Source organism: Trematomus bernacchii, unplaced genomic scaffold (assembly GCF_902827165.1).
Source record: "Trematomus bernacchii unplaced genomic scaffold, fTreBer1.1, whole genome shotgun sequence".
NCBI lineage: Eukaryota > Metazoa > Chordata > Actinopteri > Perciformes > Nototheniidae > Trematomus > Trematomus bernacchii.
The window spans coordinates 2,902,826-2,923,917 of NW_022987588.1; the positions used below are offsets into that span (position 1 = coordinate 2,902,826).

Below are 21,092 nucleotides of genomic sequence, written 5' to 3' on the forward strand. Positions count from 1 at the left end.
TTATGTTATAGTAACCATGGGAGGCTCTGCAGTGTTAGGACTTAATTACCTCCTAATAGCTGTTGTAGAGATAAAGCCCCCAGCCAGCATAACCTAACACTGTCCAGCCCCTGAGACACAGGCCTGAAGATCCTCTGGAGCCAGGATGCTTCATCATGTGAGACGTCTGCACTACGTTGGTGACCTCTTCTCTTCGCCCCACCTGCACACACCTGTAGAGGTGAGTCAACAGGTTTAACAGACTTTTGCATTCAGAGACTTTGGAGGAACTTTCCTGGTCATCTCAGGTTAGGTAGAGCTGTAACTGTCTGCTAATTACTTGTTTTAAGATTTATTTTAGCTATTAAACTCTTCAAAATTGATAAAGAATAATTTCAAGATTTATTGGATGGATGCCCATTAGTTGTGGCAAAGACATTAATGTCCCCCAAAGTACAAAGCTTTACTGACTTGACCTCTGACCTTCCCTCTAGTGCCACCATGAGGCTTATATTTGTGGTTTTAAGTGACATGTCTCAACAATAACTGGAATGGATTGACAGGAATTGTGTTTTAACATATCCTCATGATGGATTGTAATATCTTTGATGATTACTTAAGGTTCCTTTAAGTACCATCATCAGATTGAAATGTATTTTACGTTGACATTACATCAGCCTTAGCTGTACGTTCTGTTGAATATTAAATAACTTATGGCTACATGCACATCATACATTTATGATAATTACCTCCCTCATTTGGAAAACGTTCCATGCACAGGTTGTGTTCAACTAAAACAAGCAGTTTTTGAAACTTTGGTGCAATGTTTTGCTGAATCCAACTTGAAACACTTATGAACATACTGTACACTCGTACTATGAATTTTAGGATAAGAATACAGAAATGTTCTTGCGTGATGCCAATTAACTAAGTACACAATGCCATGACAGCCAAATAGTTTTTTGAGGGCAGTTCATCCAACTGATCATCTGTTTCAACTGATGAAGACCTGGGAGAGGGCAAGAGCCCCGAAACATGCGCGATTCAATAGATCTATTCAATCGCGCATGTATCTATACAGTCTAGAAGAATTACTTTTACCTTCACACTGTTTATTCACATGATTATTGTGATAAAAGATACCCTCTTATGATACCGGTGCAATTATTAAATTGCTCTGGTAAACTTCTCATTGAGTGTTTCATTGTGGTCCACTGACTATATTGTCATTGATACATTTGTGTTTCCCCCCCCACATATTACTTGTTCAACTACTTTGCATTTGCAAAGCATGTTTTGGTTAAAGTGTATAGCATTCTACAAAGAGTTGTTCCTCAAAGGACCACAGAGAACATTCAAATTCGCACTTCCAGTACTGGAGCTTAACTGCCATTAAATGTACAGTAAATGGCTTGTGGAGGAGAGCTGCATATGTGAATCTGACTAGAGACGTTACACACAAAAACAGTAACAGCAGTGATGGCGGCAGGCGGCATCTCACGTTCCTCACTACAGTTTTCAACAAAAGCGAGGATTTTGCTTCATTTCGTTCCAAGTTTTCACAGAGAAAGGGATTGAGAGGGAGAGCCAGGACATTATTCATGTCTTTCAGTTCATTTGGCCTCGGCCGGTCAGCTCCCCAGACAGAAAGAGAAACCTTCTCGTGTTTTTCCACCCTCCTCTCTTTTCTGCTTTTTTGTTCCCTTTCTTTTTTTATTTTGGAGGCAGATTAGCAGGATTAAGTATGGCTCACATATGCTCCTCCTCACTATTGGTATTCACCACGGCATCGGGCCTACCGCCACCCAGACTGATGGACAGAGCGAAGAGGTAATGTTGGTGAGGAGGAGAGTCAAAGTTGGAGGGAAATAGGAAATGTTAAAAACACCACTGTACACTTTTGGCTGAGGGCTGTTTCCCCCCTCCAATTGGATTTGCACTCTTTAGCTCAAACCTTTATGCTACAGCATATGATGATATTATTAAGTCCAACAGTTTGTATTAAGCTCTTTAATGTTTGAACACGTCCACACCTCTGTGCACAAAGCCAGGTCCAGAAATAAATTGTTCTCCCAGTTTGGTGTGAAAGAACTTGACCGGTCTGCTCAGAGCCCTTTGGGGTGAACTGGAACAATGACTGAGAGCCAGACTTCATCACCCAACATCAGTGGTTGACCTCTCTAATGCACTTGTGGTTGAATGGGAGCAAATCCCTGCTGCCATGCAGGTTTCAAAATATGGTGGGAAGCCGGACAGCAGAAGAGTGGAGGCCGTTAAAGCAGCAGATTAAGGCTCATGGTGTCATTCATTCAACTATACATGTGTGTTTATGGCAATGGTGATCTCAGTCTACGTTACGTTTGTGTGTAGTTTAATTATTAGCGATTACTGCATATTACTTGTTCACAGTAAGACATTGCAACATGTTTTGCATATGAAATTAATGGCAGTTTAATAGTATAATAAAGAGACAAGTGTTTCGTTTGAAAACCTTTCTTGAACAATGAACTGTCTACAAGAAATCTGAACGGCTGTTGTCGTTGTAAAATGGCGGGTCCCGCACCTGTAAGACATAATTAAAATTAGCATATATCGCGTCATTAGCAGAGCGTCTTTACGTGGCTCCGTCAATCAACACATGTAGCCTACTATAGGCTACCAAACAACATACGTTTCTGGAAAACCATTTTGTTGTTAGCGTCAATGTAAAGATACAGATCAATTAAACAGCAGATCAGTCTACTAAACACTTAACTGTGCTCTCTAGAATCTCAGGGTGCGCTATCAAAACAGTCCCCCAGGTAAACCAACACCTATTTATCGTTCCGGGAGGGTAACACCAAATATAATTATGTAGAGGGTGGTAAATATATGTTTGATTAATTTTTTTAAGCTTTTTTGCATTTGTTTTTATGTATGTATTTCTATGTAAGTTAATTGTTGGATGCTATGTATTTTCATGTCATGTTCTTTTTTTTTTCTTTACATTTTTTCAATGTTTTATGTAAAACTGGTATGACTTGCACCCCTGTTTTTGGTAGAACCTAAGGATTGAGACTATAAATTGCTGCCCTTTTTAACCATTTCGGGTTGGTTGTTTAAAGGGCATGGCAGCAGGTCTTGCTGTGGATTGTGTGTGGTATAAAACCATATATAATTGGCATGATTCGAGTTGGCTGCATCTCCCATATCAACCATCCTATGGAGTTGACAGCTCCAAAGGTCTGTTTGTTTTAAATAAAATTGAATTGTTGAAAAAGTCTTGCCTGCCACAAATATACTGAGTTATCATTTGTAGCGATTCTCTTTCTTAGATTCTTAGCTCCCTATTAAAGAAAACAATACTTATTGTTAGTGAAATATTTCTGACCGAAAGTGACTTGCCACACTGCAAGCTGCTGATGGGAGTGTAAAAATAATTGTATTTTGTGTAATGTTTTGTTCAAGAAAATTACATAGTGAGAGCACTAACCAATCGGAGGAAACGTTCAACTTAACTGTGACTGACAGCTGCTTTGAATGTTGGAAATGAAATATCGCCCTTTAGGAAATTTGAGCAAATAACCCCTTCCATTTTTTGGTATAAAAATTAATTTTTAAAGTAATTAGTTATGCATATAATTAAGTAGGCTATCACGAGTTAACTTTATACCCCAGATAATGTCCATAATTATACAAGCTAATAGGCTAATTTAGACAACAATTATAAGATGTCTAAGTAAACCCATCCAAAGAGGGAAGCCTGTAATCTGCGTGATTTATTGTGAATCCGGTGCAGGAGTGAGAGTGTGGGAATGTCTAATGGAGCAAGTGGTGGCACAGATACAAACCTCCTGATTTAAAACGCCACTTAAACCGCCTTCATTACCATAATCTTATTTAACGTTGCTGCGGAGTAAACACACGCAGCAACGGACAGAGGACAGAGAAAAACAAGCAGATATAACGATGCGAAGAGAAAAAAAGAGGGGGTGGGGCAGTGTGTGTGTGTGTGTGTGTGTGTGTGCGACTGTGTGTGACAGTGACTTGATTCTGTGAAATCGTTGACACACTGATAAGACACCTGGCTGACGATTTGCCGTACGGAAATATATTCGTTTCTGATTGGCTAGGTGAGCATTACAATATCCAATGTCCCCCCACCCCTTGAATTTATAGTTCCGGTCATGATATACCAACTCTTAAATCAGTGCGCCAGAATATGGATGGATGGATTGTCAACACATTTAGGCTACATTTTATTATGGACAGGCCTATTTATTTTCATGAATCTACTTTTCAATATATTAAAAAATGTATACAGACCAACCAGATGTCAATATAGGCCTAGTTTGATTTATTGATATTAGTTTTCTTTGTGGAAAAAACATATATTTTATTATTCTACAAAAAAATCCACCTTTTGAATGCTGAGTCTGGAAAAAGGTTATTGACTTCACGTTTTTAGAGTCATCTCGAACCATTTGTGTTGTTTTTAAATCAATATTCAAATGCAGACAGGATCTTCCGAGGCCATTCTTGTGAAAACAGATAAACTTGTAGAGGCAATTAGTGCTGATTGCGTCTGACTGCACAATACAACTCATATTTGGGGACAATGCTGCTGTCACATTGAGTTACGTCCGAGAGCAAATCACCGGTTTGGGCCCTTATGTCAGCCAGAGGCCGTCTGAGCAGCAGGCCGCACTGCTATCGCTCACTGCAGACTAATTGAAATGTTACGGATCTTAACCGTTAGAAACAATTTTGCACACTTCATTAATTAACGTTAAAGATGCACTTTAACGGCAGCTGCTGGTCGACAGCGGGTAACAACGGAAAACACCATATTTACACCAAATCTGCGAGCAGGAACCATATTGCGCTGCTTATTAGGCTTCGACCCGTTATTACTGTTCATTTTAGGAGGGAACGGGATTTTATGGTCGGGTAGGTCAGGCGGTTTAATAATAACAAAGAACAAAATAAGAAACGAAGAACACATTTTCGATGAAAAATAAAATCATACATATTTTATCCTATATTATTAAAAGAAATATTGGATGTTGTATTAAGCAAAAACAACGTTAAAAACATTTTTTAGACAGTTTCTGCAAAACTAATTAATTATAATTTTTCTGAATAAATAAAAAGGAAGTCTGAAAGGCTATGTTTTATTAGGTTACTGTTTCAGGTTTCAGACAAATTACTATTCACTCATAAGAGGCGAAATATGGCTTATTATCGGTGTTGTTATAACAAAATCCATCCATACGCGGGGCAGCATTTTCACAAGAAGGGGCCATATGTAGGAGGGAGTGTGTCTGATTTCACTTAATGCTGTGTGTTGGTAATTACATCAGGCTGGAGGACCCTCCGTCGCCCTCCTCCATCCTCCTCCCCCCCTCACCCTCCTCTCTGCACGGATCTGATTGGTCGCTGGGAGGCAGCCGGGACAGAAACTGCGTTGTCCTGGTGACCCGGCCTCTGAGGCTCGAGCCCGCTATAAAACCCCGCAGTCTCACGCAGGCGTGCCAAATGGGCTGTCAGATGCGATTTGGAGTAACAAGTGGATTTGACGTTTAGGCTTCTCACCATCGCGCTTGGAAAACCTTTTGGTAAGTGTTAAATTATTTATTTTTACACTTTCTGATAGACAATTAGAGTTGTCTTGTCTACATATTCCTCTATCTGTCTGCCTTTTTTATGCCGAAGCAAGTAGAATAAACATGCAGTTTATACAGATAATGGAAAACCACTGATCTCTTATTCCTCATTTGAAGCGTAAAGCAGCATTGGTATAAAGAAAGTTCGTTTTTTGCACGAAATGTATAGCTGTTAACTGTGTTTTTTAATGTTAAATGTCTGCAGCTTTTAGGATACATATTTTTGCTTTTAAAGCTACCAGTTAATCAACATCCAGTCGAACTTTTAAATAGGCTTTATACTATTAATCAAGCGAATACAATTGCAAACCGATTTTTATATCAGTCGTTGTAACCGCCAACAAGTTTGCTTATCTTATAACACATTGCATGAGATGAGCATTTTGGTGATCAGTCAATTAACTTAACCTTTCTCTTATCAGATCACTGTTCTGCACCTAGACCATGGACTCAGATACGAGCAGACCCTCATCTCCCGAAGAGGACGACATCTTTCTGGCCACCCTGAAAAAGTCAGTGCACGGCTTCTCCAGCGCAGTGTCCTCCTCTCAGATCGACGCTCTGTCGGAGTTGCACGGCCTCCACAGCTTCACCGCCGAAGACGAGGAGACCCTCGCTCGGCTGTCCAAAAAAGACCGAAAACTCCTTACAGAAAACGAGGTGCAGACCATCCGTCTCAAGATTAACAGCCGCGAGAGGAAAAGGATGCACGACCTCAACGTGGCCATGGACGGGCTCCGCGAGGTCATGCCCTATGCGCACGGACCCTCGGTGCGCAAGCTCTCCAAAATTGCCACCCTGCTTCTCGCCAGAAACTACATCCTGATGCTGAGCAACTCCCTGGAGGAGATGAAGCGGCTGGTGAGCGAGATCTACGGCAGCGGCGGACACCACGGCGGCTTCCACCCAGCAGCTTGTGGGACTATGACACACGCGGGGCCCGTGCCGGGACACCCGGTGGTTCCTCACGCCTCTCACCCGGCTGTGCACCACCCGCTCCTCCCCCCGGCCGTCTCCTCCGCCTCTCTGTCCGCGCCGGGTATCTCCGTCGCTTCGGTCAGATCCCACCACGGACTCCTCAAAGCGCCCACACCAGGTGCAGGCCCCCTGGGCAGCAGCTTCCATCACTGGGGCGTTAGCCCCGGGATGCCCTGTCCGTGCAGCATGTGCCAAATTCCCCCTCCGCATGTGAGCAGCATGAGCGCCATCCCCATGCCGAGGCTGACCAGCGACTCCAAGTGACTCCAAACTAACCGGAGACGAACTTTTGGGGCTATTACAGACTCTCTCCCCTTGTTAGTATACTCTTTTTATTTATCTTTGTTGCTGAATTCGTTGCCTCAACGGAACCAGTAAAGAACAATGCATTGATTTCCCTCATCAGGACTTTGAGGTTTTGCAACTAACGTAGTGTTTTATGGTTATTAACATAAACTGTAACAGGTGTTTCTTCACAGAGCGCCTAAAACACAACTTCTGCTTTTTTTTTGGAAATCTTCAATGGCCCAGGAATTTGTGTGTCTCTCCATTTATCCACTATAGATAAAAATGGAAAATGTCACAAGTCATACCACAAATATAGATTGTAAATATGTAGATGGTTTATTCTGTTTAAATAGTCGGAGATATCTTATATAATTAGAGTCTTGTTAATGCGTTGGGAAGACCCCCCTCACATGATGCATCTGCTTTATTCTGTCCGTATTATTCAATTCTTCTGTCCTTATTTTCTCCCTTGTAGTTTGTCATTCTCTGTCTGACCGAAACAATGACCACTTGTTTATTTTTTTATTAAAATGAAAATGATATTTATTTACTTATTTTGGACGGGAATGTCAGATGGATCTCTGATTATGTTGGGGTTTGAAATGTAAAATAAAGACGATTAATTGAAAAGAAAAAATGTCTTTGATGTTTTATGTTATACATTTATAATATTTTCTTTTCTTCTAACCATTGAGTAGTTTACACAACAGAAGGATGGATATTCTAACTGAGATTTTAAAAGCAGCACTGACCCAAGGCCTTAAAATACTGAACACTATTACACATTTTCAACACCAAACTGATAATTAATAATATTTGAAGATTTAAAAAGACACAAAAGTTCACAATTTCATCCTTAAATGACTATAATAATACTGATTATAATTTTGAAATACTAAATATATATAAAATGATTGTATGTTATTAAAAAGACAGTTGAGATTATTTTTCACCTTAAAGAACACAGAGGGCTTTCATTATTCTATTTAGCTTTTACTGACCATTCATAAATAACATTTAAATAACTTTATTTAAAAATTCATAGCTAAATGACACTATTTTGTGATTGTATAAGGAACATTGACTTGACACAAATATTTCTTCTGGCAGCGTATGTGCAGTGATTCAAAATGCAGCCTTGCAGGAGTAGCAACATGTAATAAGGGTGTTGTTCTTTTGAGAATATTGGACTCTTAAAAGGTTCATCTTAATTGTTCCTATTTCAAGTCCCACATAACACGGATTAATTACATCTCATAAAAACAGGAATTTCTTTCCTTGAAACAATAATATAGTTGGGGGAGTAATACATTTATTTATTTAATACATAATATACTCTTTTTCTTTTGTGATAATAGTAACAATTGCATGCAATGACTTCATGAAACAAACTTGTTCCTCATCCCTCCTGCTGGATGATCACAACAAAGTTTGTTGTGAGTCTGGTTGGAAAACAGTTTAATTTCAACCACAAACCAAACAGTGATTAGTTAAAGCAATTCTGCAGGATACGTGTTGTAATGAACAAAAAGATACATTTATTACTTTTCCATTTTCATTTCAAGAGGGCGACCTCTAATAACTGCATTTGGAGTCGCCAGCTTAGCGAAATAAGTGTGTAAACTGAGGATGATCACAGAAAGACTGTGATGAGTAAAGGCTGGTACACTTTAGGAAAAGGCAGCAGCTGCATAGCAGATTGTGCATGCTGTTGCAATGTTTTCTAAAGGCTTTTGAAGCTGGAACGATATGAACTAAATATCTGAATATTCATGCACGCATTTGTTTATTCGTCTCATTACTGGAATTGAATTATTCAAAGTCCTTCAGTGTTTTGTAGGACGTTTCAGAGGAAGAGGTCATTTGATGCAATACAGCAAAAATACAGTTTGTTTGCAGGTAAGCTAGAAGACAATGATTTCAAAAGAAAAGTCTAAAACAAATATTAGGCCTATCTGAGAATGTATTTCCTCTTGATACTTTAATGTACTTTGCATGACTATTAGTAATCATCATCACCTCTCTTACTTCTTCGTCAAACTGATCCATATTATGTTATTTGGCTGATCATACTTTACTACCAGTTCAGTTGAGGTTCTGTTCGATAAAATAAGAAAGTATATAAGTGTCTATAAATAAGTGGCTTATCTTTTTAGATCCTGTCTTTTAGGTGACTGCCAAACAGTTATTCACCAAAACAATGTATTCAACTTAAAACCTAGTTTTTGTGTCAGTAAAATGGCCAATTCCACCTAAATTAAAAGTTGTTCTGTCATCATGTGAGCCGTATTAGTCAACATATTAAGATGTTTCCCCATGGCAGTCGAGCTAGAACATGTTTCTTATTTATAAATCTAACTTTGTGCTACTGTTTCTAACTCTGACTGCTGGAAAACTAAAAAGCAATCCCATTTAAATTAACAAACAATAACCTGCACATACAGGTGGATATAGACTAACACAACAATAATCCATACAGCTGTTATGGGAATAACAATCATTAAGATGCCTTATAAAGTCATAAGCTGTAGGATCATCTGTCTTAGAACATCTGCTTTACATCAAGTGTCTTCAAAGCCATCCGAGCACCATTGTCTGTGCAAAACACAGTTAACATGGATAATTAAGTATCATGTTGCAGACATAATGAGACTCCCCTTCCCCCCATGATTTGCTCTCTTTTGTCTTAAGTTCATCATTAAATAACTCAGTATGATGTATAATACATAGAATTAAAAAATGTGAAAGATTCCCTTGTCAAAAAGTCATGATTACACAACAAACTGCACTCCATGACAGATGGATATAAATTAAAGAAAACAAAATCTGAAATGCTTCAGTGGTTCTGGTCATAGATTTTAAAGTCAATACATCCAAAATTGGTGCAAAGGCAACACATTTTAGTCAAAACCTTCTGCCCATTCCAAGGTTTTATGACTTTACTTAAATAGGAATGGACAGAAATTCAAGAAGGAAAGAAATAGTCACCTGGAGTACATTTTAGAGGAAATGCTTCTAATGAACATACCTGCAAAGTGACCAAATATTCACACTGTATGAATTTCACCAACAAATTATTTCATTTGTTAATTCCGTCCCAAATAAAGCAACTAAAGAATTAACACTGATTTCATGGATATCAAAGAGCGCGCAGTGCTTGGTGGAGGTTAGGGAGAGATTGTAATGTTTTAAATATTCTAAATGAATCTTAAGAGCATATGAATATATATTGATATAACATTCAGCTATGATCTTTTCTATTACTGTAACCAAATTAAATGCTGACCACTCATCGGACAATGGATTTTAAACCCAATCTAATGTGTCATTCTTGCAACTCTTCCTCTTGAACTCCAATATACTACTCTTATGTTTCTCCACTCAAACGTATTCCTCTTCTTATAATATCAGTGTTTACGGTATTTAAGACCTTATGTTGGAAACATTTTGGAATAATTTGCAATCTCACAGTATGTTCATGAGTTCTTCTTTCTTTTAGAAACCCAGATTAACATCATGCTGAAGTTAAAAGAGAAACTGACTGAGTTGCATCTTTTCAGCTCAGCCTGAACACTGTGGTCAGAAGCAGCTGGGCTTCACATCGCTGTGCCTGGATTTGAATAAACAGCTCCTTATCCACTGTTGGTGGCAGGCTGACTTATCCATTGATGCTGAGAGTGTGAGGTTGATTCTGTCACAGTTTAAATATTCATAACTTTGGACAGAAGGGGAGCATCAGCCTAACACTGCTGTAACTGGATTTAAACCCTCCTGAAAAAACCGCACAGATGTACACCCTTTCAGCTCCGCGCATCGTGTGTGTTAGCTGAAGGGATTAAAGATCGGTGGGATGCATCAAAGGTGGCGGAATAACAGAAAGAGAAACAGAGTCTATGATGCATCAGAGGAAGAATAAGAGAGAGGAGATAAACAAACAGAGAAGTGGTCAGAGACAAAGGCAGGATTTAACACTTACAAGGGAATAGATGGAGCTCTAAGGTGAATATGAGACCTCCGAGGTCACTCTTTCCCATGGGATCGATGTTTACTCCAACTCAGTCTCATCTGCTCATCTTAAACCACCATTACACACTGTGATGGACTAACACACACAAAGAGACATGGCAGGCAACAAGTGGGAGCTTAGCTGAGTATTAAGCTGTTTTTATTTGAGTTGTTGACAACTCAATTTTTCAAGTTAATGGAATAAATTATGCATATCACACATTCTTTCACAAAGTTAGATGAGAACATTTCTTTTTATGGCTGTTTAATGTACAAATTCGGCAAACAAGATATCACTTGGAAACTGAGTTTTAGAGATGCTGGTAGGTTGATTTTGTTGCCTTCAGAAAGAGCCATGCTTGCTGTTTCCCCGATGTTTTCAGCTTACGAAATGCATAAATGGTATTGATCTTATTCGCTCAATCTCTTGCCAAAATAGTTTGTCGGTCCACTACTTTGGTCTCAGACATTGACGGCCAATTTCTGACTTTGGTGATCCTCTGACTTTTCCACAAGCATCACCAGGAGTAGGACATTTCTGGTTTTAGGTGATATATGTTTACAAGTGTTGGACATGGCTAAGAAATTTGGTATAGACTTTTTAGTAAGAATAGTGACATCAAGTCAAATTTCTAGTATGTGCGAACCTACCTGGCAATAAACCTGTTTCTGATTCTGATTCTGATTCTGATTATATTCCCCCTGACTTTTGTTAGTGGTTCCAGGTACTGGTAAAACAATCAAATACAGTCAGACACCAAAATACAGCCGTTTATAGTACTACTAAGATAAAGGAGAATAATTGCAGAGTACACTTGTATTGAGGGAGACCTCGGATTTCCTGCAGGGTGATTCTTATCCCAGTCCTGCCACTGAAATTCACTTGATGATAAATAAGTTTACCATATTTGTTTCATGACTTTTACAAAAAACAGCACATTGGTGTTGATTTACGATAGACCTGATTTGGATCTGCTTTGTGATGGATTTTTGGAAAGCCTCAAATGAACATAATTCATTTAAAATTGAATGTGGCCTATAGCCTTTGCAATCTGAATATAGCATAGTGTTGTCTGTATTTCTCAAGCTGTTGTGCAGGTTCTTTAGTGCCCAGCATCTAATTATTTTCCTTTTACAGACGATGGCTCATATCCTGATTGATTTTATGTCTAGGACAGTACTGTTAGTCTCGCATTAACAGGTTGGGTTGGAAAGGATTTAGAGATAATTGCTGATAATGGGTCAATTATACAAACTGGATGGTCTGATACGTCATTGATTTAATTTTTTGTGGTGGAATTCTGGATTCATTCAATATGTTTTTGTTTTGTATTCAGTTTTTTACCAACTTGACCATTGGTGCAGGTACTTCACTCCATTTAAAAAATCATCAGGATATTTTGTAAGCCAGTTTCTTAAGAACTTAACAATACTTGTGTTTGTGTGTCTGTTCAATAATCTATGAAGCGCAGCAGATGAACTCCTCGATCGGGTGGATCAATGTGTTTAGTAAAAGCCCAGGGGGACAAAGACAGAAGGGAGTGAGAGTAAAGGAAAGCGAGAGAAACAAAGCGAGTGAGCAGAAGATCCATTGAGTGTGTTTTTTGTGGCTGAAGAATCGTCCCCAGTGGCTTTGAAAAGAGGGATAATCCTGTCAAGTAAGCAGACCTTTGGATATTCATGACTGGTCGAGCGGCTCCGCGGACTGAAGGAGGACACAGTCAGGATGGGATTAAACATCAAAGTGAATGTGAGGAGAGCAGGACTGGGACATGAATCAACCAATGCAGAAACACAGAGGTCTCAGAGCGGTGTGCTGGGGGCCAGTGGGGACCAGTTGTCTGATGGGTGGACAGCACTTTGAATGACTCCAGGATGAGGGCCTCCTAAATGCTTTTCAGGAGAGCGATATGGGGCGGTGTGTGCACCTGCCTCACAATCTGAGAAACATACAAGCATCGGATTTAGAAACAAAATAAGTTCTCATTACTGTCATCTTCAATCTGTTGATCCGCTGAGGAGGGGGACAATGTGATTACAAACCACTTATCTGCACACGTTGCTGGGCCTGTTCTTCAGGATTCAGACTATGCCTCCATGCACAAATCCAGATCCATAAGAAGTAGTTTGACCAGTTTCTGGGGGCAGAGGTTGACTGGCCTGCACTGAGCCCTGACCTCAACCCTCTTCTCATCTTCGGGATGAACTGGAACATCGACTGTGTCCCAAACTCTATCACAGATCAGTGACCAACCTCACTGAGGCTCTTGTGGCTTAATGGAAGCAAATCCCTGCAGCCATGTTTCAAGTTTAGAAAGAGGAGGCTGTTACTACTCATGGATTTGGAATGACATTTGGAAAAACCTCATAGTTGTAATGTTAGGGCATCCACATACTGTACTTCTATTGGGCTTCTAATGTGTCTATTTCCATCCCAATACATTAGAGTTGACTATAGTTGTTGGTGTTTAAAGCCTTTTCATTTTTGTTTAATTATCTTCAGCATATATTTCCAGATAAAATGTCCATTTGGTTACTGTGGCTCATCCAAATCCATATGTGTAAGGATTCCTTTCCAACAAAATGTTGTCAAATAATCTCTAAAACGGTTGACACATTTTCAGTAAGCAACAAAAGAAAGATAAATGCATATATATATATTTTTTATGAATTGGAAAATTGCAAAATCCATCAGCATCTGCCAACATCCAACTTGATCTTTTCATGAAATCCCTCCACCTCTAAAATAAGCTTTAAAACACTTTACCTTGAAAAAGAGTTACGTTTAAAAGGAAAGCAATGTATCATGTATAGTCCAAAATATGCTTTCCAACATGATCCCACTCTCTATACACACCACATTCACAAAGAAGCTCACATTTTGGAAACCAGCTAAATGTATGCATGCGCATCGTGTCAATGACGTCCCATATGGTAGGTCGACCATGTCGTGCTCGTGTCTGTCCGCCGGCAGTGGCCCTGCCAGCTCTGACTGCTGCTAGCAGCTGGGACTGTTGGACAAAGAAACTCAACCTGACAGGACTCGGGGAAACTAAAGTGATGTTGGGAAACACACAGGGTGTCCTAGAGTTGGCCAAAAATGTTTGAATTCAAGCTGTGACCTTTCTTAAGTCTTACATTGAGGGACATGGCTATTTGGATGGATCAGTACTCACATCTTTTAAAGAGGACTTAAACCTCTCACCAGTCAAAAGTATTTAAATTTGAAGAACAAAGGTGAAAACAAGATATGATGCCACTGCTCTTCTCTATTACAGTTTAAAAGTACGACAACATGCTCACTCAGCATTTTTACTCAAATCACTGCTGTGCTAAAGATCATCCTCACAAAGATATTTTAAGTCTCATGTTTTTTCTTTTTTTTACAGGGCTTCAGTCTATCTCGGGCCGAGGTGAAGTCGGTGCAGTGTGATGATTTCAGCCTCCACAGCAGCCATGCCACCCTGAGATGTTTTAATAACTACAAGCCCAATTTGTCAAGTTACTGAGGCCTGATATCACGTTGCACTGCAGCATATGTCTGCTCTCTGATTTGTTGCCTCCCCAGGGTCCCCTGCTTCATAAATCAAATTAGCACTACAGTCCACATGGCTGTCATATGATTTACATGTGAGCTGGACGGGAGCAAACCAAAGTTATAAGGTCTTTTTCTAACCATTGAATTCATTCAAAATCCCCACAGAACAAATAACGTGTGAGTGACCTATACCACACTCTTAATAGTTAACAGTCCTCAGTGGGAGGCCAGTCATGCGTTTTCAAGAACATCTGTGATAAACCTGCTGTAGTTCAATCAGATCGGAGGCTGAATAGAAATGGAGAGTGGAGGCTGCTTCAGTCTGATCTCTCAGGTCTTAGCGAGGATTTTAAAGTGCTGAGAGGCTGTGAGGAGCAGCAGCACAGTGGGAGGTGAATGAGCTGCAGGAGGAGGTTGTGAGGCACAGAGGAGAGAATCTGGGCTGTCTCAAGGGGAGAAGGGGGTTTGTGTGTGTGTGTGTCTGTGTGTGTGTGTGTGTGATACAGGGTGTATAGGCTGACAGATGTGTCCATCAAGGCCTGAAAGAATCATCTTACATCGACTGCATCCATCTGCCAGCCTGGCGTTGCAAGATTTTGTGGAATCAGAACAATGTCTTGAAATGCAAAAATGATGAACCCCATTCATGAAACAAGTGGGAGGAACGTTTTGAGGATTCGACTCAAAAACCAAACTTTTCCAATGAAAAACTGAATATTGAGAAAATGTTAACAATAAGCTACATCAGACATCTGGCACAAAAAAAAAAGTTTTGAGTTTCAATTAAGCACTTTATAGTTTCACATTTCTCCTTATCTGTGTTTGTTTTTATATTTCAGAAATATAAGAAGTCATTTGATGTGTTAACTTGGTGTTGAAGATACTTCAAATCAGTCCGTAGTTTAATATAAAGAATTCGTGGTATAAAGAGTGGCTGGTAGTGTTTCGCCAACACCCAAAGTTTTTTGCCTTGAGCAAAGTTTTCATTTATCCACCGACACCATTAGCACCCACTCATTCGCGGCGTAGCAAATTAGAGAAATTAGCACCGGACACCTTTCCTCTCCAGCAGTGTCTTTCTCTCCACACTCCCCGGTCAGCTGGGACATGTGATCCCTGCAGCGTGTCCTGGTTCTGCCTCTTGAACGTCCACCGGCTGGCCGAGCGTGAAACGTGTCCAAAGGGAAGAACCCAACCAGGGAAATTCAGCAAAAAATGTGGGTGAGATTACTTTGTATTTACTATTGATGTCCATACAGAAAGGCTAATCATATAACTGCAGAGACTTCACATCTAACACATTCAAGAGATTGAGCTTCTGGCCTTCAAATCCGGGTCCCAAAGGCCTGTCGAAAAATAGACAAGAAGTATTTTATGCCAACCAGGCATTAAACAAAGAATGACTTTTTGGCACATTCAATGCTTGTTCCCCTTTCTGCTTCACGTTCAGAAGTCTAATTTTCGGGATGTATCCTCATCCATCATACCGCTATCAGCTTTCACTTTAACAGTGACTTTGGTGTCGCTGCACCGCCCTTCATATAGATGGCAATAACCTCTGCAAACCCACCCTTGGCCTTGTACCGCCAATAAAAACCCAAAAGAAACATCTCAACCCGCCCCCTCAACATTTAGACTTTAACTAGGGGTGCTCCTGACCTCCATCGCCCGGTGAGAAGAAGAAGAAGCTCTGTGTTTGACTTTGGACAAGGATTCATGTGGACGTTTAGTGTCTGTGAATCCATCATTGTCACGGTTAAATAGGATCGGGGGTTTTAAGGATACTTTGTGGGGGACGGGTTAACTAACACTTTCCTATTAGCAACCACCATACAAATCCCTGGGGGCATTGTTTCAAGACGAACATCTGCTGTAACAATACACAATCACTGAGTTGGACTATGTTTGGAGTGAAGTTGAAATGGCTGCAACGAATGGAGAGTGCTGTGTTTGACTGTTGCAAAGAAATCAATGTAAAACTTTAGAAAACAATCAAGAAAAGTAAGTGTTTATAAAGGACTGTCAATACATCCACATCATGCAGGAATACATCAGACACAACTAACAAGCAAGACAAATCAACGATAAACGCCAAGACAACAAAGTGTCAGAGGAGCACTTAGCAACCCTAAATATGAATGTGGCAAATGTCCATCTGTATTTAAACAAGCGCGACCAACTGAGCGTGTGCAGCTATTGAGAGTGAAGCATTTAGGCTCTCTTTCACAAAGGGCCCGAGGGCTAAAACCTTACACCCCTCCCACCTTCATTATCCCTGCCGCACTATGATCAGCACCAAATGCCGACTATCCCAGGCCAGCGCTCACAAAGCATGCTGGGAAGGACAAAAGCAGACCTTCAGCCGATTGGTTCCACCTTATTAACAGCTTGTAATCTTCTCATGTCTTTGGACAGGCCTCACAGAGCAGGAGTTAGGGCGAATAGACGAGTGTGTCCTCCGTTGCTGCTTTGATGCAGAGCAGCCTTTTCCCCTCTGAAAAGTCCTGCTCTGTTATATTTCCATTGTGGCCGCTGCACCTGTTTGCCCACAGGGACACATGGAGAAATCAGTCACTGGCAACTGTTAATTTCTCATTAGACTCTGCACATTGTAAACAGAAGACAGTTTGGTATGTGAAGACCATAGCAGGTGCACCTCCTTGTTATAGTGGACTTTTATGTCTGTTACTCAATATAATAGGATTTTGTAAGTTGAATTGTTAGTTACACTAAATTAATTAGTTGTTTTTTAAGAAAGTCTGATTCAATTTGTTAACGTTTTTGATATTTGACTTGACTTTTAACAGCAGTTTGATTGGAGTTTTGAATTGGAAAAACAAAAACAAAAATTAACATATATTTTTTTTAATTCTACAAATTTCATGAGCCTTGTTTACCGGAAGTCTTTTTGTGCTCTTGTCTTATAGGGTTATTTGCTTGGTTGCATCCTTGTCAATTCAGTGAGTTAATATTTATTTATATTGCACAGATTCTGTTTTGTCATTTTATGTTGGTTTTTAAAAGTAGGTTTTCAGGGGCACTGTAAGGCTATAGCCAATGTTTAAACAGCAAGTGAGACAGTTGGTGAAAAACAGATGAGGACACAGAAAATAATCGTCCCTATTTTGTGGAGCCTTCTTCAGACATTGTCAGCATAAGTCCTCCCGGCGAGGCAGAGAAAACACATCGACACACCATCAAGTGACACAAAAGAGCTCAATCAGACACCTGATGTAAATTGACTCCATTAAGTCAAGATTGCATGTGTCTTGAGTTCATTTGTGAAACTGTCTTTATATTATCCAGTGAGGTGGATTGATAATTATACCAATTTGTATTCAATTAAAGAGCCAATAGAGGTTGTTTTGTGTGTGTGTGTGTGTGTGTGTGTGTGTGTGTGTGTGTGTGTGTGTGTGTGTGTGTGTGTGTGTGTGTGTGTTTGAACAAGGAAACGTCTGCCCTGGTGGTCCAGCAAAGGAAGAATTCAGCTTTCTTTTTCTCCTTAAGAAAAACTGAATTTATCAGTAAGATTAAAGGAAGCATGTAAACAATTCTAAGAAAATTGCTAAATATTTTGAAATGTAATTTGCAGTGTATATCCTGTTTAGTATGCCAAATTAGTCTCTGGTTTGTTCAGTTTTAGTTTTGTATTTATTTATACTAAATCTTACATTTTGTAAAGGTTGTTTTAATTTTCCACAAATTCCACAAAATGTTGGACAAACCTGGAGGTCCAACTTATTTATTTTAAACGTGTACACTTGTACAGCTGAAACCTCAGTTGAAACAGTAAGAACATATGTGCTCCATTAAGAATGACTCTGTTTAAATTGCTAAAAAAATACACAAAAATGAGCCTTATCCACACTGGAGTTTTTTTTTATTTCAGTGGTGTCACTTTGGGTGTATTTTTCATCCTGTATTGTGGGATAAATTGAGCCAGGAGTTTGGCTGAGGTGTCTTCCTGTTTGTCAGACGCAGGAAACGGCTGCACACAGACGAGGCATTTAGCTCCCAGGTGCAGACCCACCATTGGAGGGCCTTGCCCAGATGGATATTACTCCTTCCACCATAAAGACACTAGTCTTCCCTGCCCTGAAGCCCCCGGTGCTCCTGCCCTGGTCCAGCCTCATCAAAGGAGCCTGGAAGCTGGGAGGCGGATATGCTGGGCTGAACCCCAAATCAAGCTCACTTTTCTTTCCCTTGTAAGCAGAGGATAAAAAAAGTGGGGGAGGTGCGCCTTTCTGGTAGACACCAGCTTCTTTCTTTCTCCTCTTTTCTGACTTCTGTATGCGTGGCTCCTTGCAGGTGTCCTTTTTCTTCTATTGACACTGAAACCAGATCCCTGAATACAGTCAAAACCATCATGGCTTGTTTTCTTTCATTAGTCAGTTTATTACCCCTCATTGTTAGAGAGGCCCTCAGTCAAGAAACAAGGCACGCACACGAACACAACACACACACACACACACACACACACACACACACACACACACACACACACACACACACACACACACACACACACACACACACACACACATTCATCCTGGCTGCCTGCACTCTGTTCCCCTGCAGGTGCGAGGGCCATCCGCCTGCCTCTTTTCATGAGGCCCTCCCTTTCCTGTCCGTCTGCAGCCTTCCATTCAGCTTCAATCACAGCACCAGCCGGACGCCACCGGAGAACTGACAGGGAAGGGAAGCGCCTCCACACACATCTTTCACTTGTTGAACGACAAGAGAAAGAGCGGCTGGGGAGAAAAGAAAGGGTCTTCCTCCTCTGCATCTCCTTCTGCTTTCATCGTAAACAACTTGCTTTCTGTTTGTAACGGTGCTGTCCTTCCCCTCTTCCCCCTGCCTTCCTTTTCTCCCGCTCAGATGGGCTTTACAAGGAAAAGAGGGGGTGGAGGAGTGAAAAGGAGGAAGACGGCAAGGCTCCCTGTGCAACGGAGTGATGCTGAGGTCTTTTTGTGGCTCATGAATGGCACATTTGAGGTTTCCAGCCTTGCTCGGTGCCCCAAGCCAGCTTCACCTGTGGTTGGAGTCAATTGGCCTGTTGTCTGCACGTCTGGAACCGTGCCCAGCTTTCTGCCAGCCAATTTGGTTAGCGTAGCTCCTCAGAACTGAGCAACAATAACCTCCACCTCAAATCCATCAATTAACTACTAGCACACAATGATGTATCCATTCACTGTTTGCCAAAACTGTTCTCTGACTCAATTAATACGCATACTAATACTGATTATACCTGCCCTCTGTCACACAACAAAGTGCCGATTATCATAATGGCATCCAAGTTGTTAAATGGCTGTAGAGGTGCATTCCATTAAGCCCACACTGTTGTGCCTTTTGTGAGTGCTTTCAATTAACTTCACACAAAGAAAAAGTAAAAGCGATGTTGCTCATGTTGTCAGGTGCTAACAAGAGTCTTTACTGGTGGCTTTTAGGCACAGTGTTGCTTTGAGCCAATGCTAACATCAATGTGCTAATATGCTCACAATGCTAACTCGCTGATCTCTAAGCTAATGTACATCACACTCACCATCCTATGTTGGTGTGTTAGAATGCTAACAATTACTAGTTAGCACTAATGACAAAGTACAGCTGTACAGCTATACAAATGAAGCAACAGTAAAAGTATCTTATCATGCCAATAACTAGTTAGTTATTGCACTATAATACTCTTCTTTTCTTTATGCTTCTTAACATACTTTTACTTTAAGTAAAAAACTAGAAAATTCAATGATCGTCACAAATGGAATTCACAAACGACTGGAAAAATAATATAATATAATAATATAATATAATAATATAATATAATAATATAATATAATTTTGCTTTGATTTTCCAAATGCTTGGTATCGTAGCATTATGAATGTTTTGTCTTTTGTGTAAGATTTTTTGTTTCTGCTTATTAGTTTGACTTCATTGTACTGTAGCTTCACCGAGATTTACCAAGATTTAATTATCTTTAACGGTGTCCTGGCAAAGATAGCAACAGCGAAAAGAACATTTTAAATATAAAATGTACAGTTTAGCCCATAAAACGTTCCTATCTATTGCTCAGGTTCAATTTGAGTTTCATTAAAGCCATCTTAAAAGTGAAAGCTCCATTTGGAATAATCCAAAATGACAACACAACTTTCAAAATAAAATGCATAAAAAACAATGTAGACTTAACTGTTAACCACATACAGGATGTTAATTGGGTATTTTAATTTAGTTTATAGTTTTCTTGTGTGTGGTTTAGAAAAAGAGATCTCATCATCTGTGGGATGAAGTAAATGATCCACTGATCCCATTTTCATTTTCTTGCCTTAATTAGTCTTAATTTTCACTGGGATTCTGCTAGTGTTGTAACCCTCTACCCGTTGTTTTTCATTTAACTGTCAAATAAAATAAAAGTCAGACATATACATGTGTGTTTCTAAAGAGCACATCATGTGTCTGGGAGGAGTTGAGCTGAGGTGGGGGTATGTGAGGGCAGCATTTAGCTCACTTTTCAACTGTGTGAGCTGTCATTCTCACCACACGCAGCTGTGGACATGAGATAAAACTGAGCTGCCACTTTAGGAAGCTCTCATTCACTCACTTGCTCAGCCAGAAACCTCTGAAGCCAAAAGTAAAAACTTTTGGTGACTCTTCATTGTGCTGGATG

General features: G+C 40.1%; 1 protein-coding gene across 1 annotated transcript; it reads left to right on the plus strand.

The window, feature by feature from the left end:
- Positions 1–5,494: 5,494 nt before the first annotated feature.
- On the plus strand, positions 5,495–7,520 carry olig2 (oligodendrocyte lineage transcription factor 2). The gene is made up of 2 exons (XM_034128435.1): positions 5,495–5,576; positions 6,047–7,520. The coding sequence occupies exon 2, from the start codon at positions 6,069–6,071 to the stop codon at positions 6,864–6,866; it is 798 nt and encodes a 265-aa protein (XP_033984326.1). The 5' UTR covers positions 5,495–5,576; positions 6,047–6,068; the 3' UTR covers positions 6,867–7,520.
- Positions 7,521–21,092: the final 13,572 nt, after the last annotated feature.

Excerpts from the sequence above, each read along its gene's own strand:
- olig2 (XM_034128435.1), top strand. The coding sequence starts at position 6,069 with ATGGACTCAGATACGAGCAGACCCTCATCTCCCGAAGAGGACGACATC.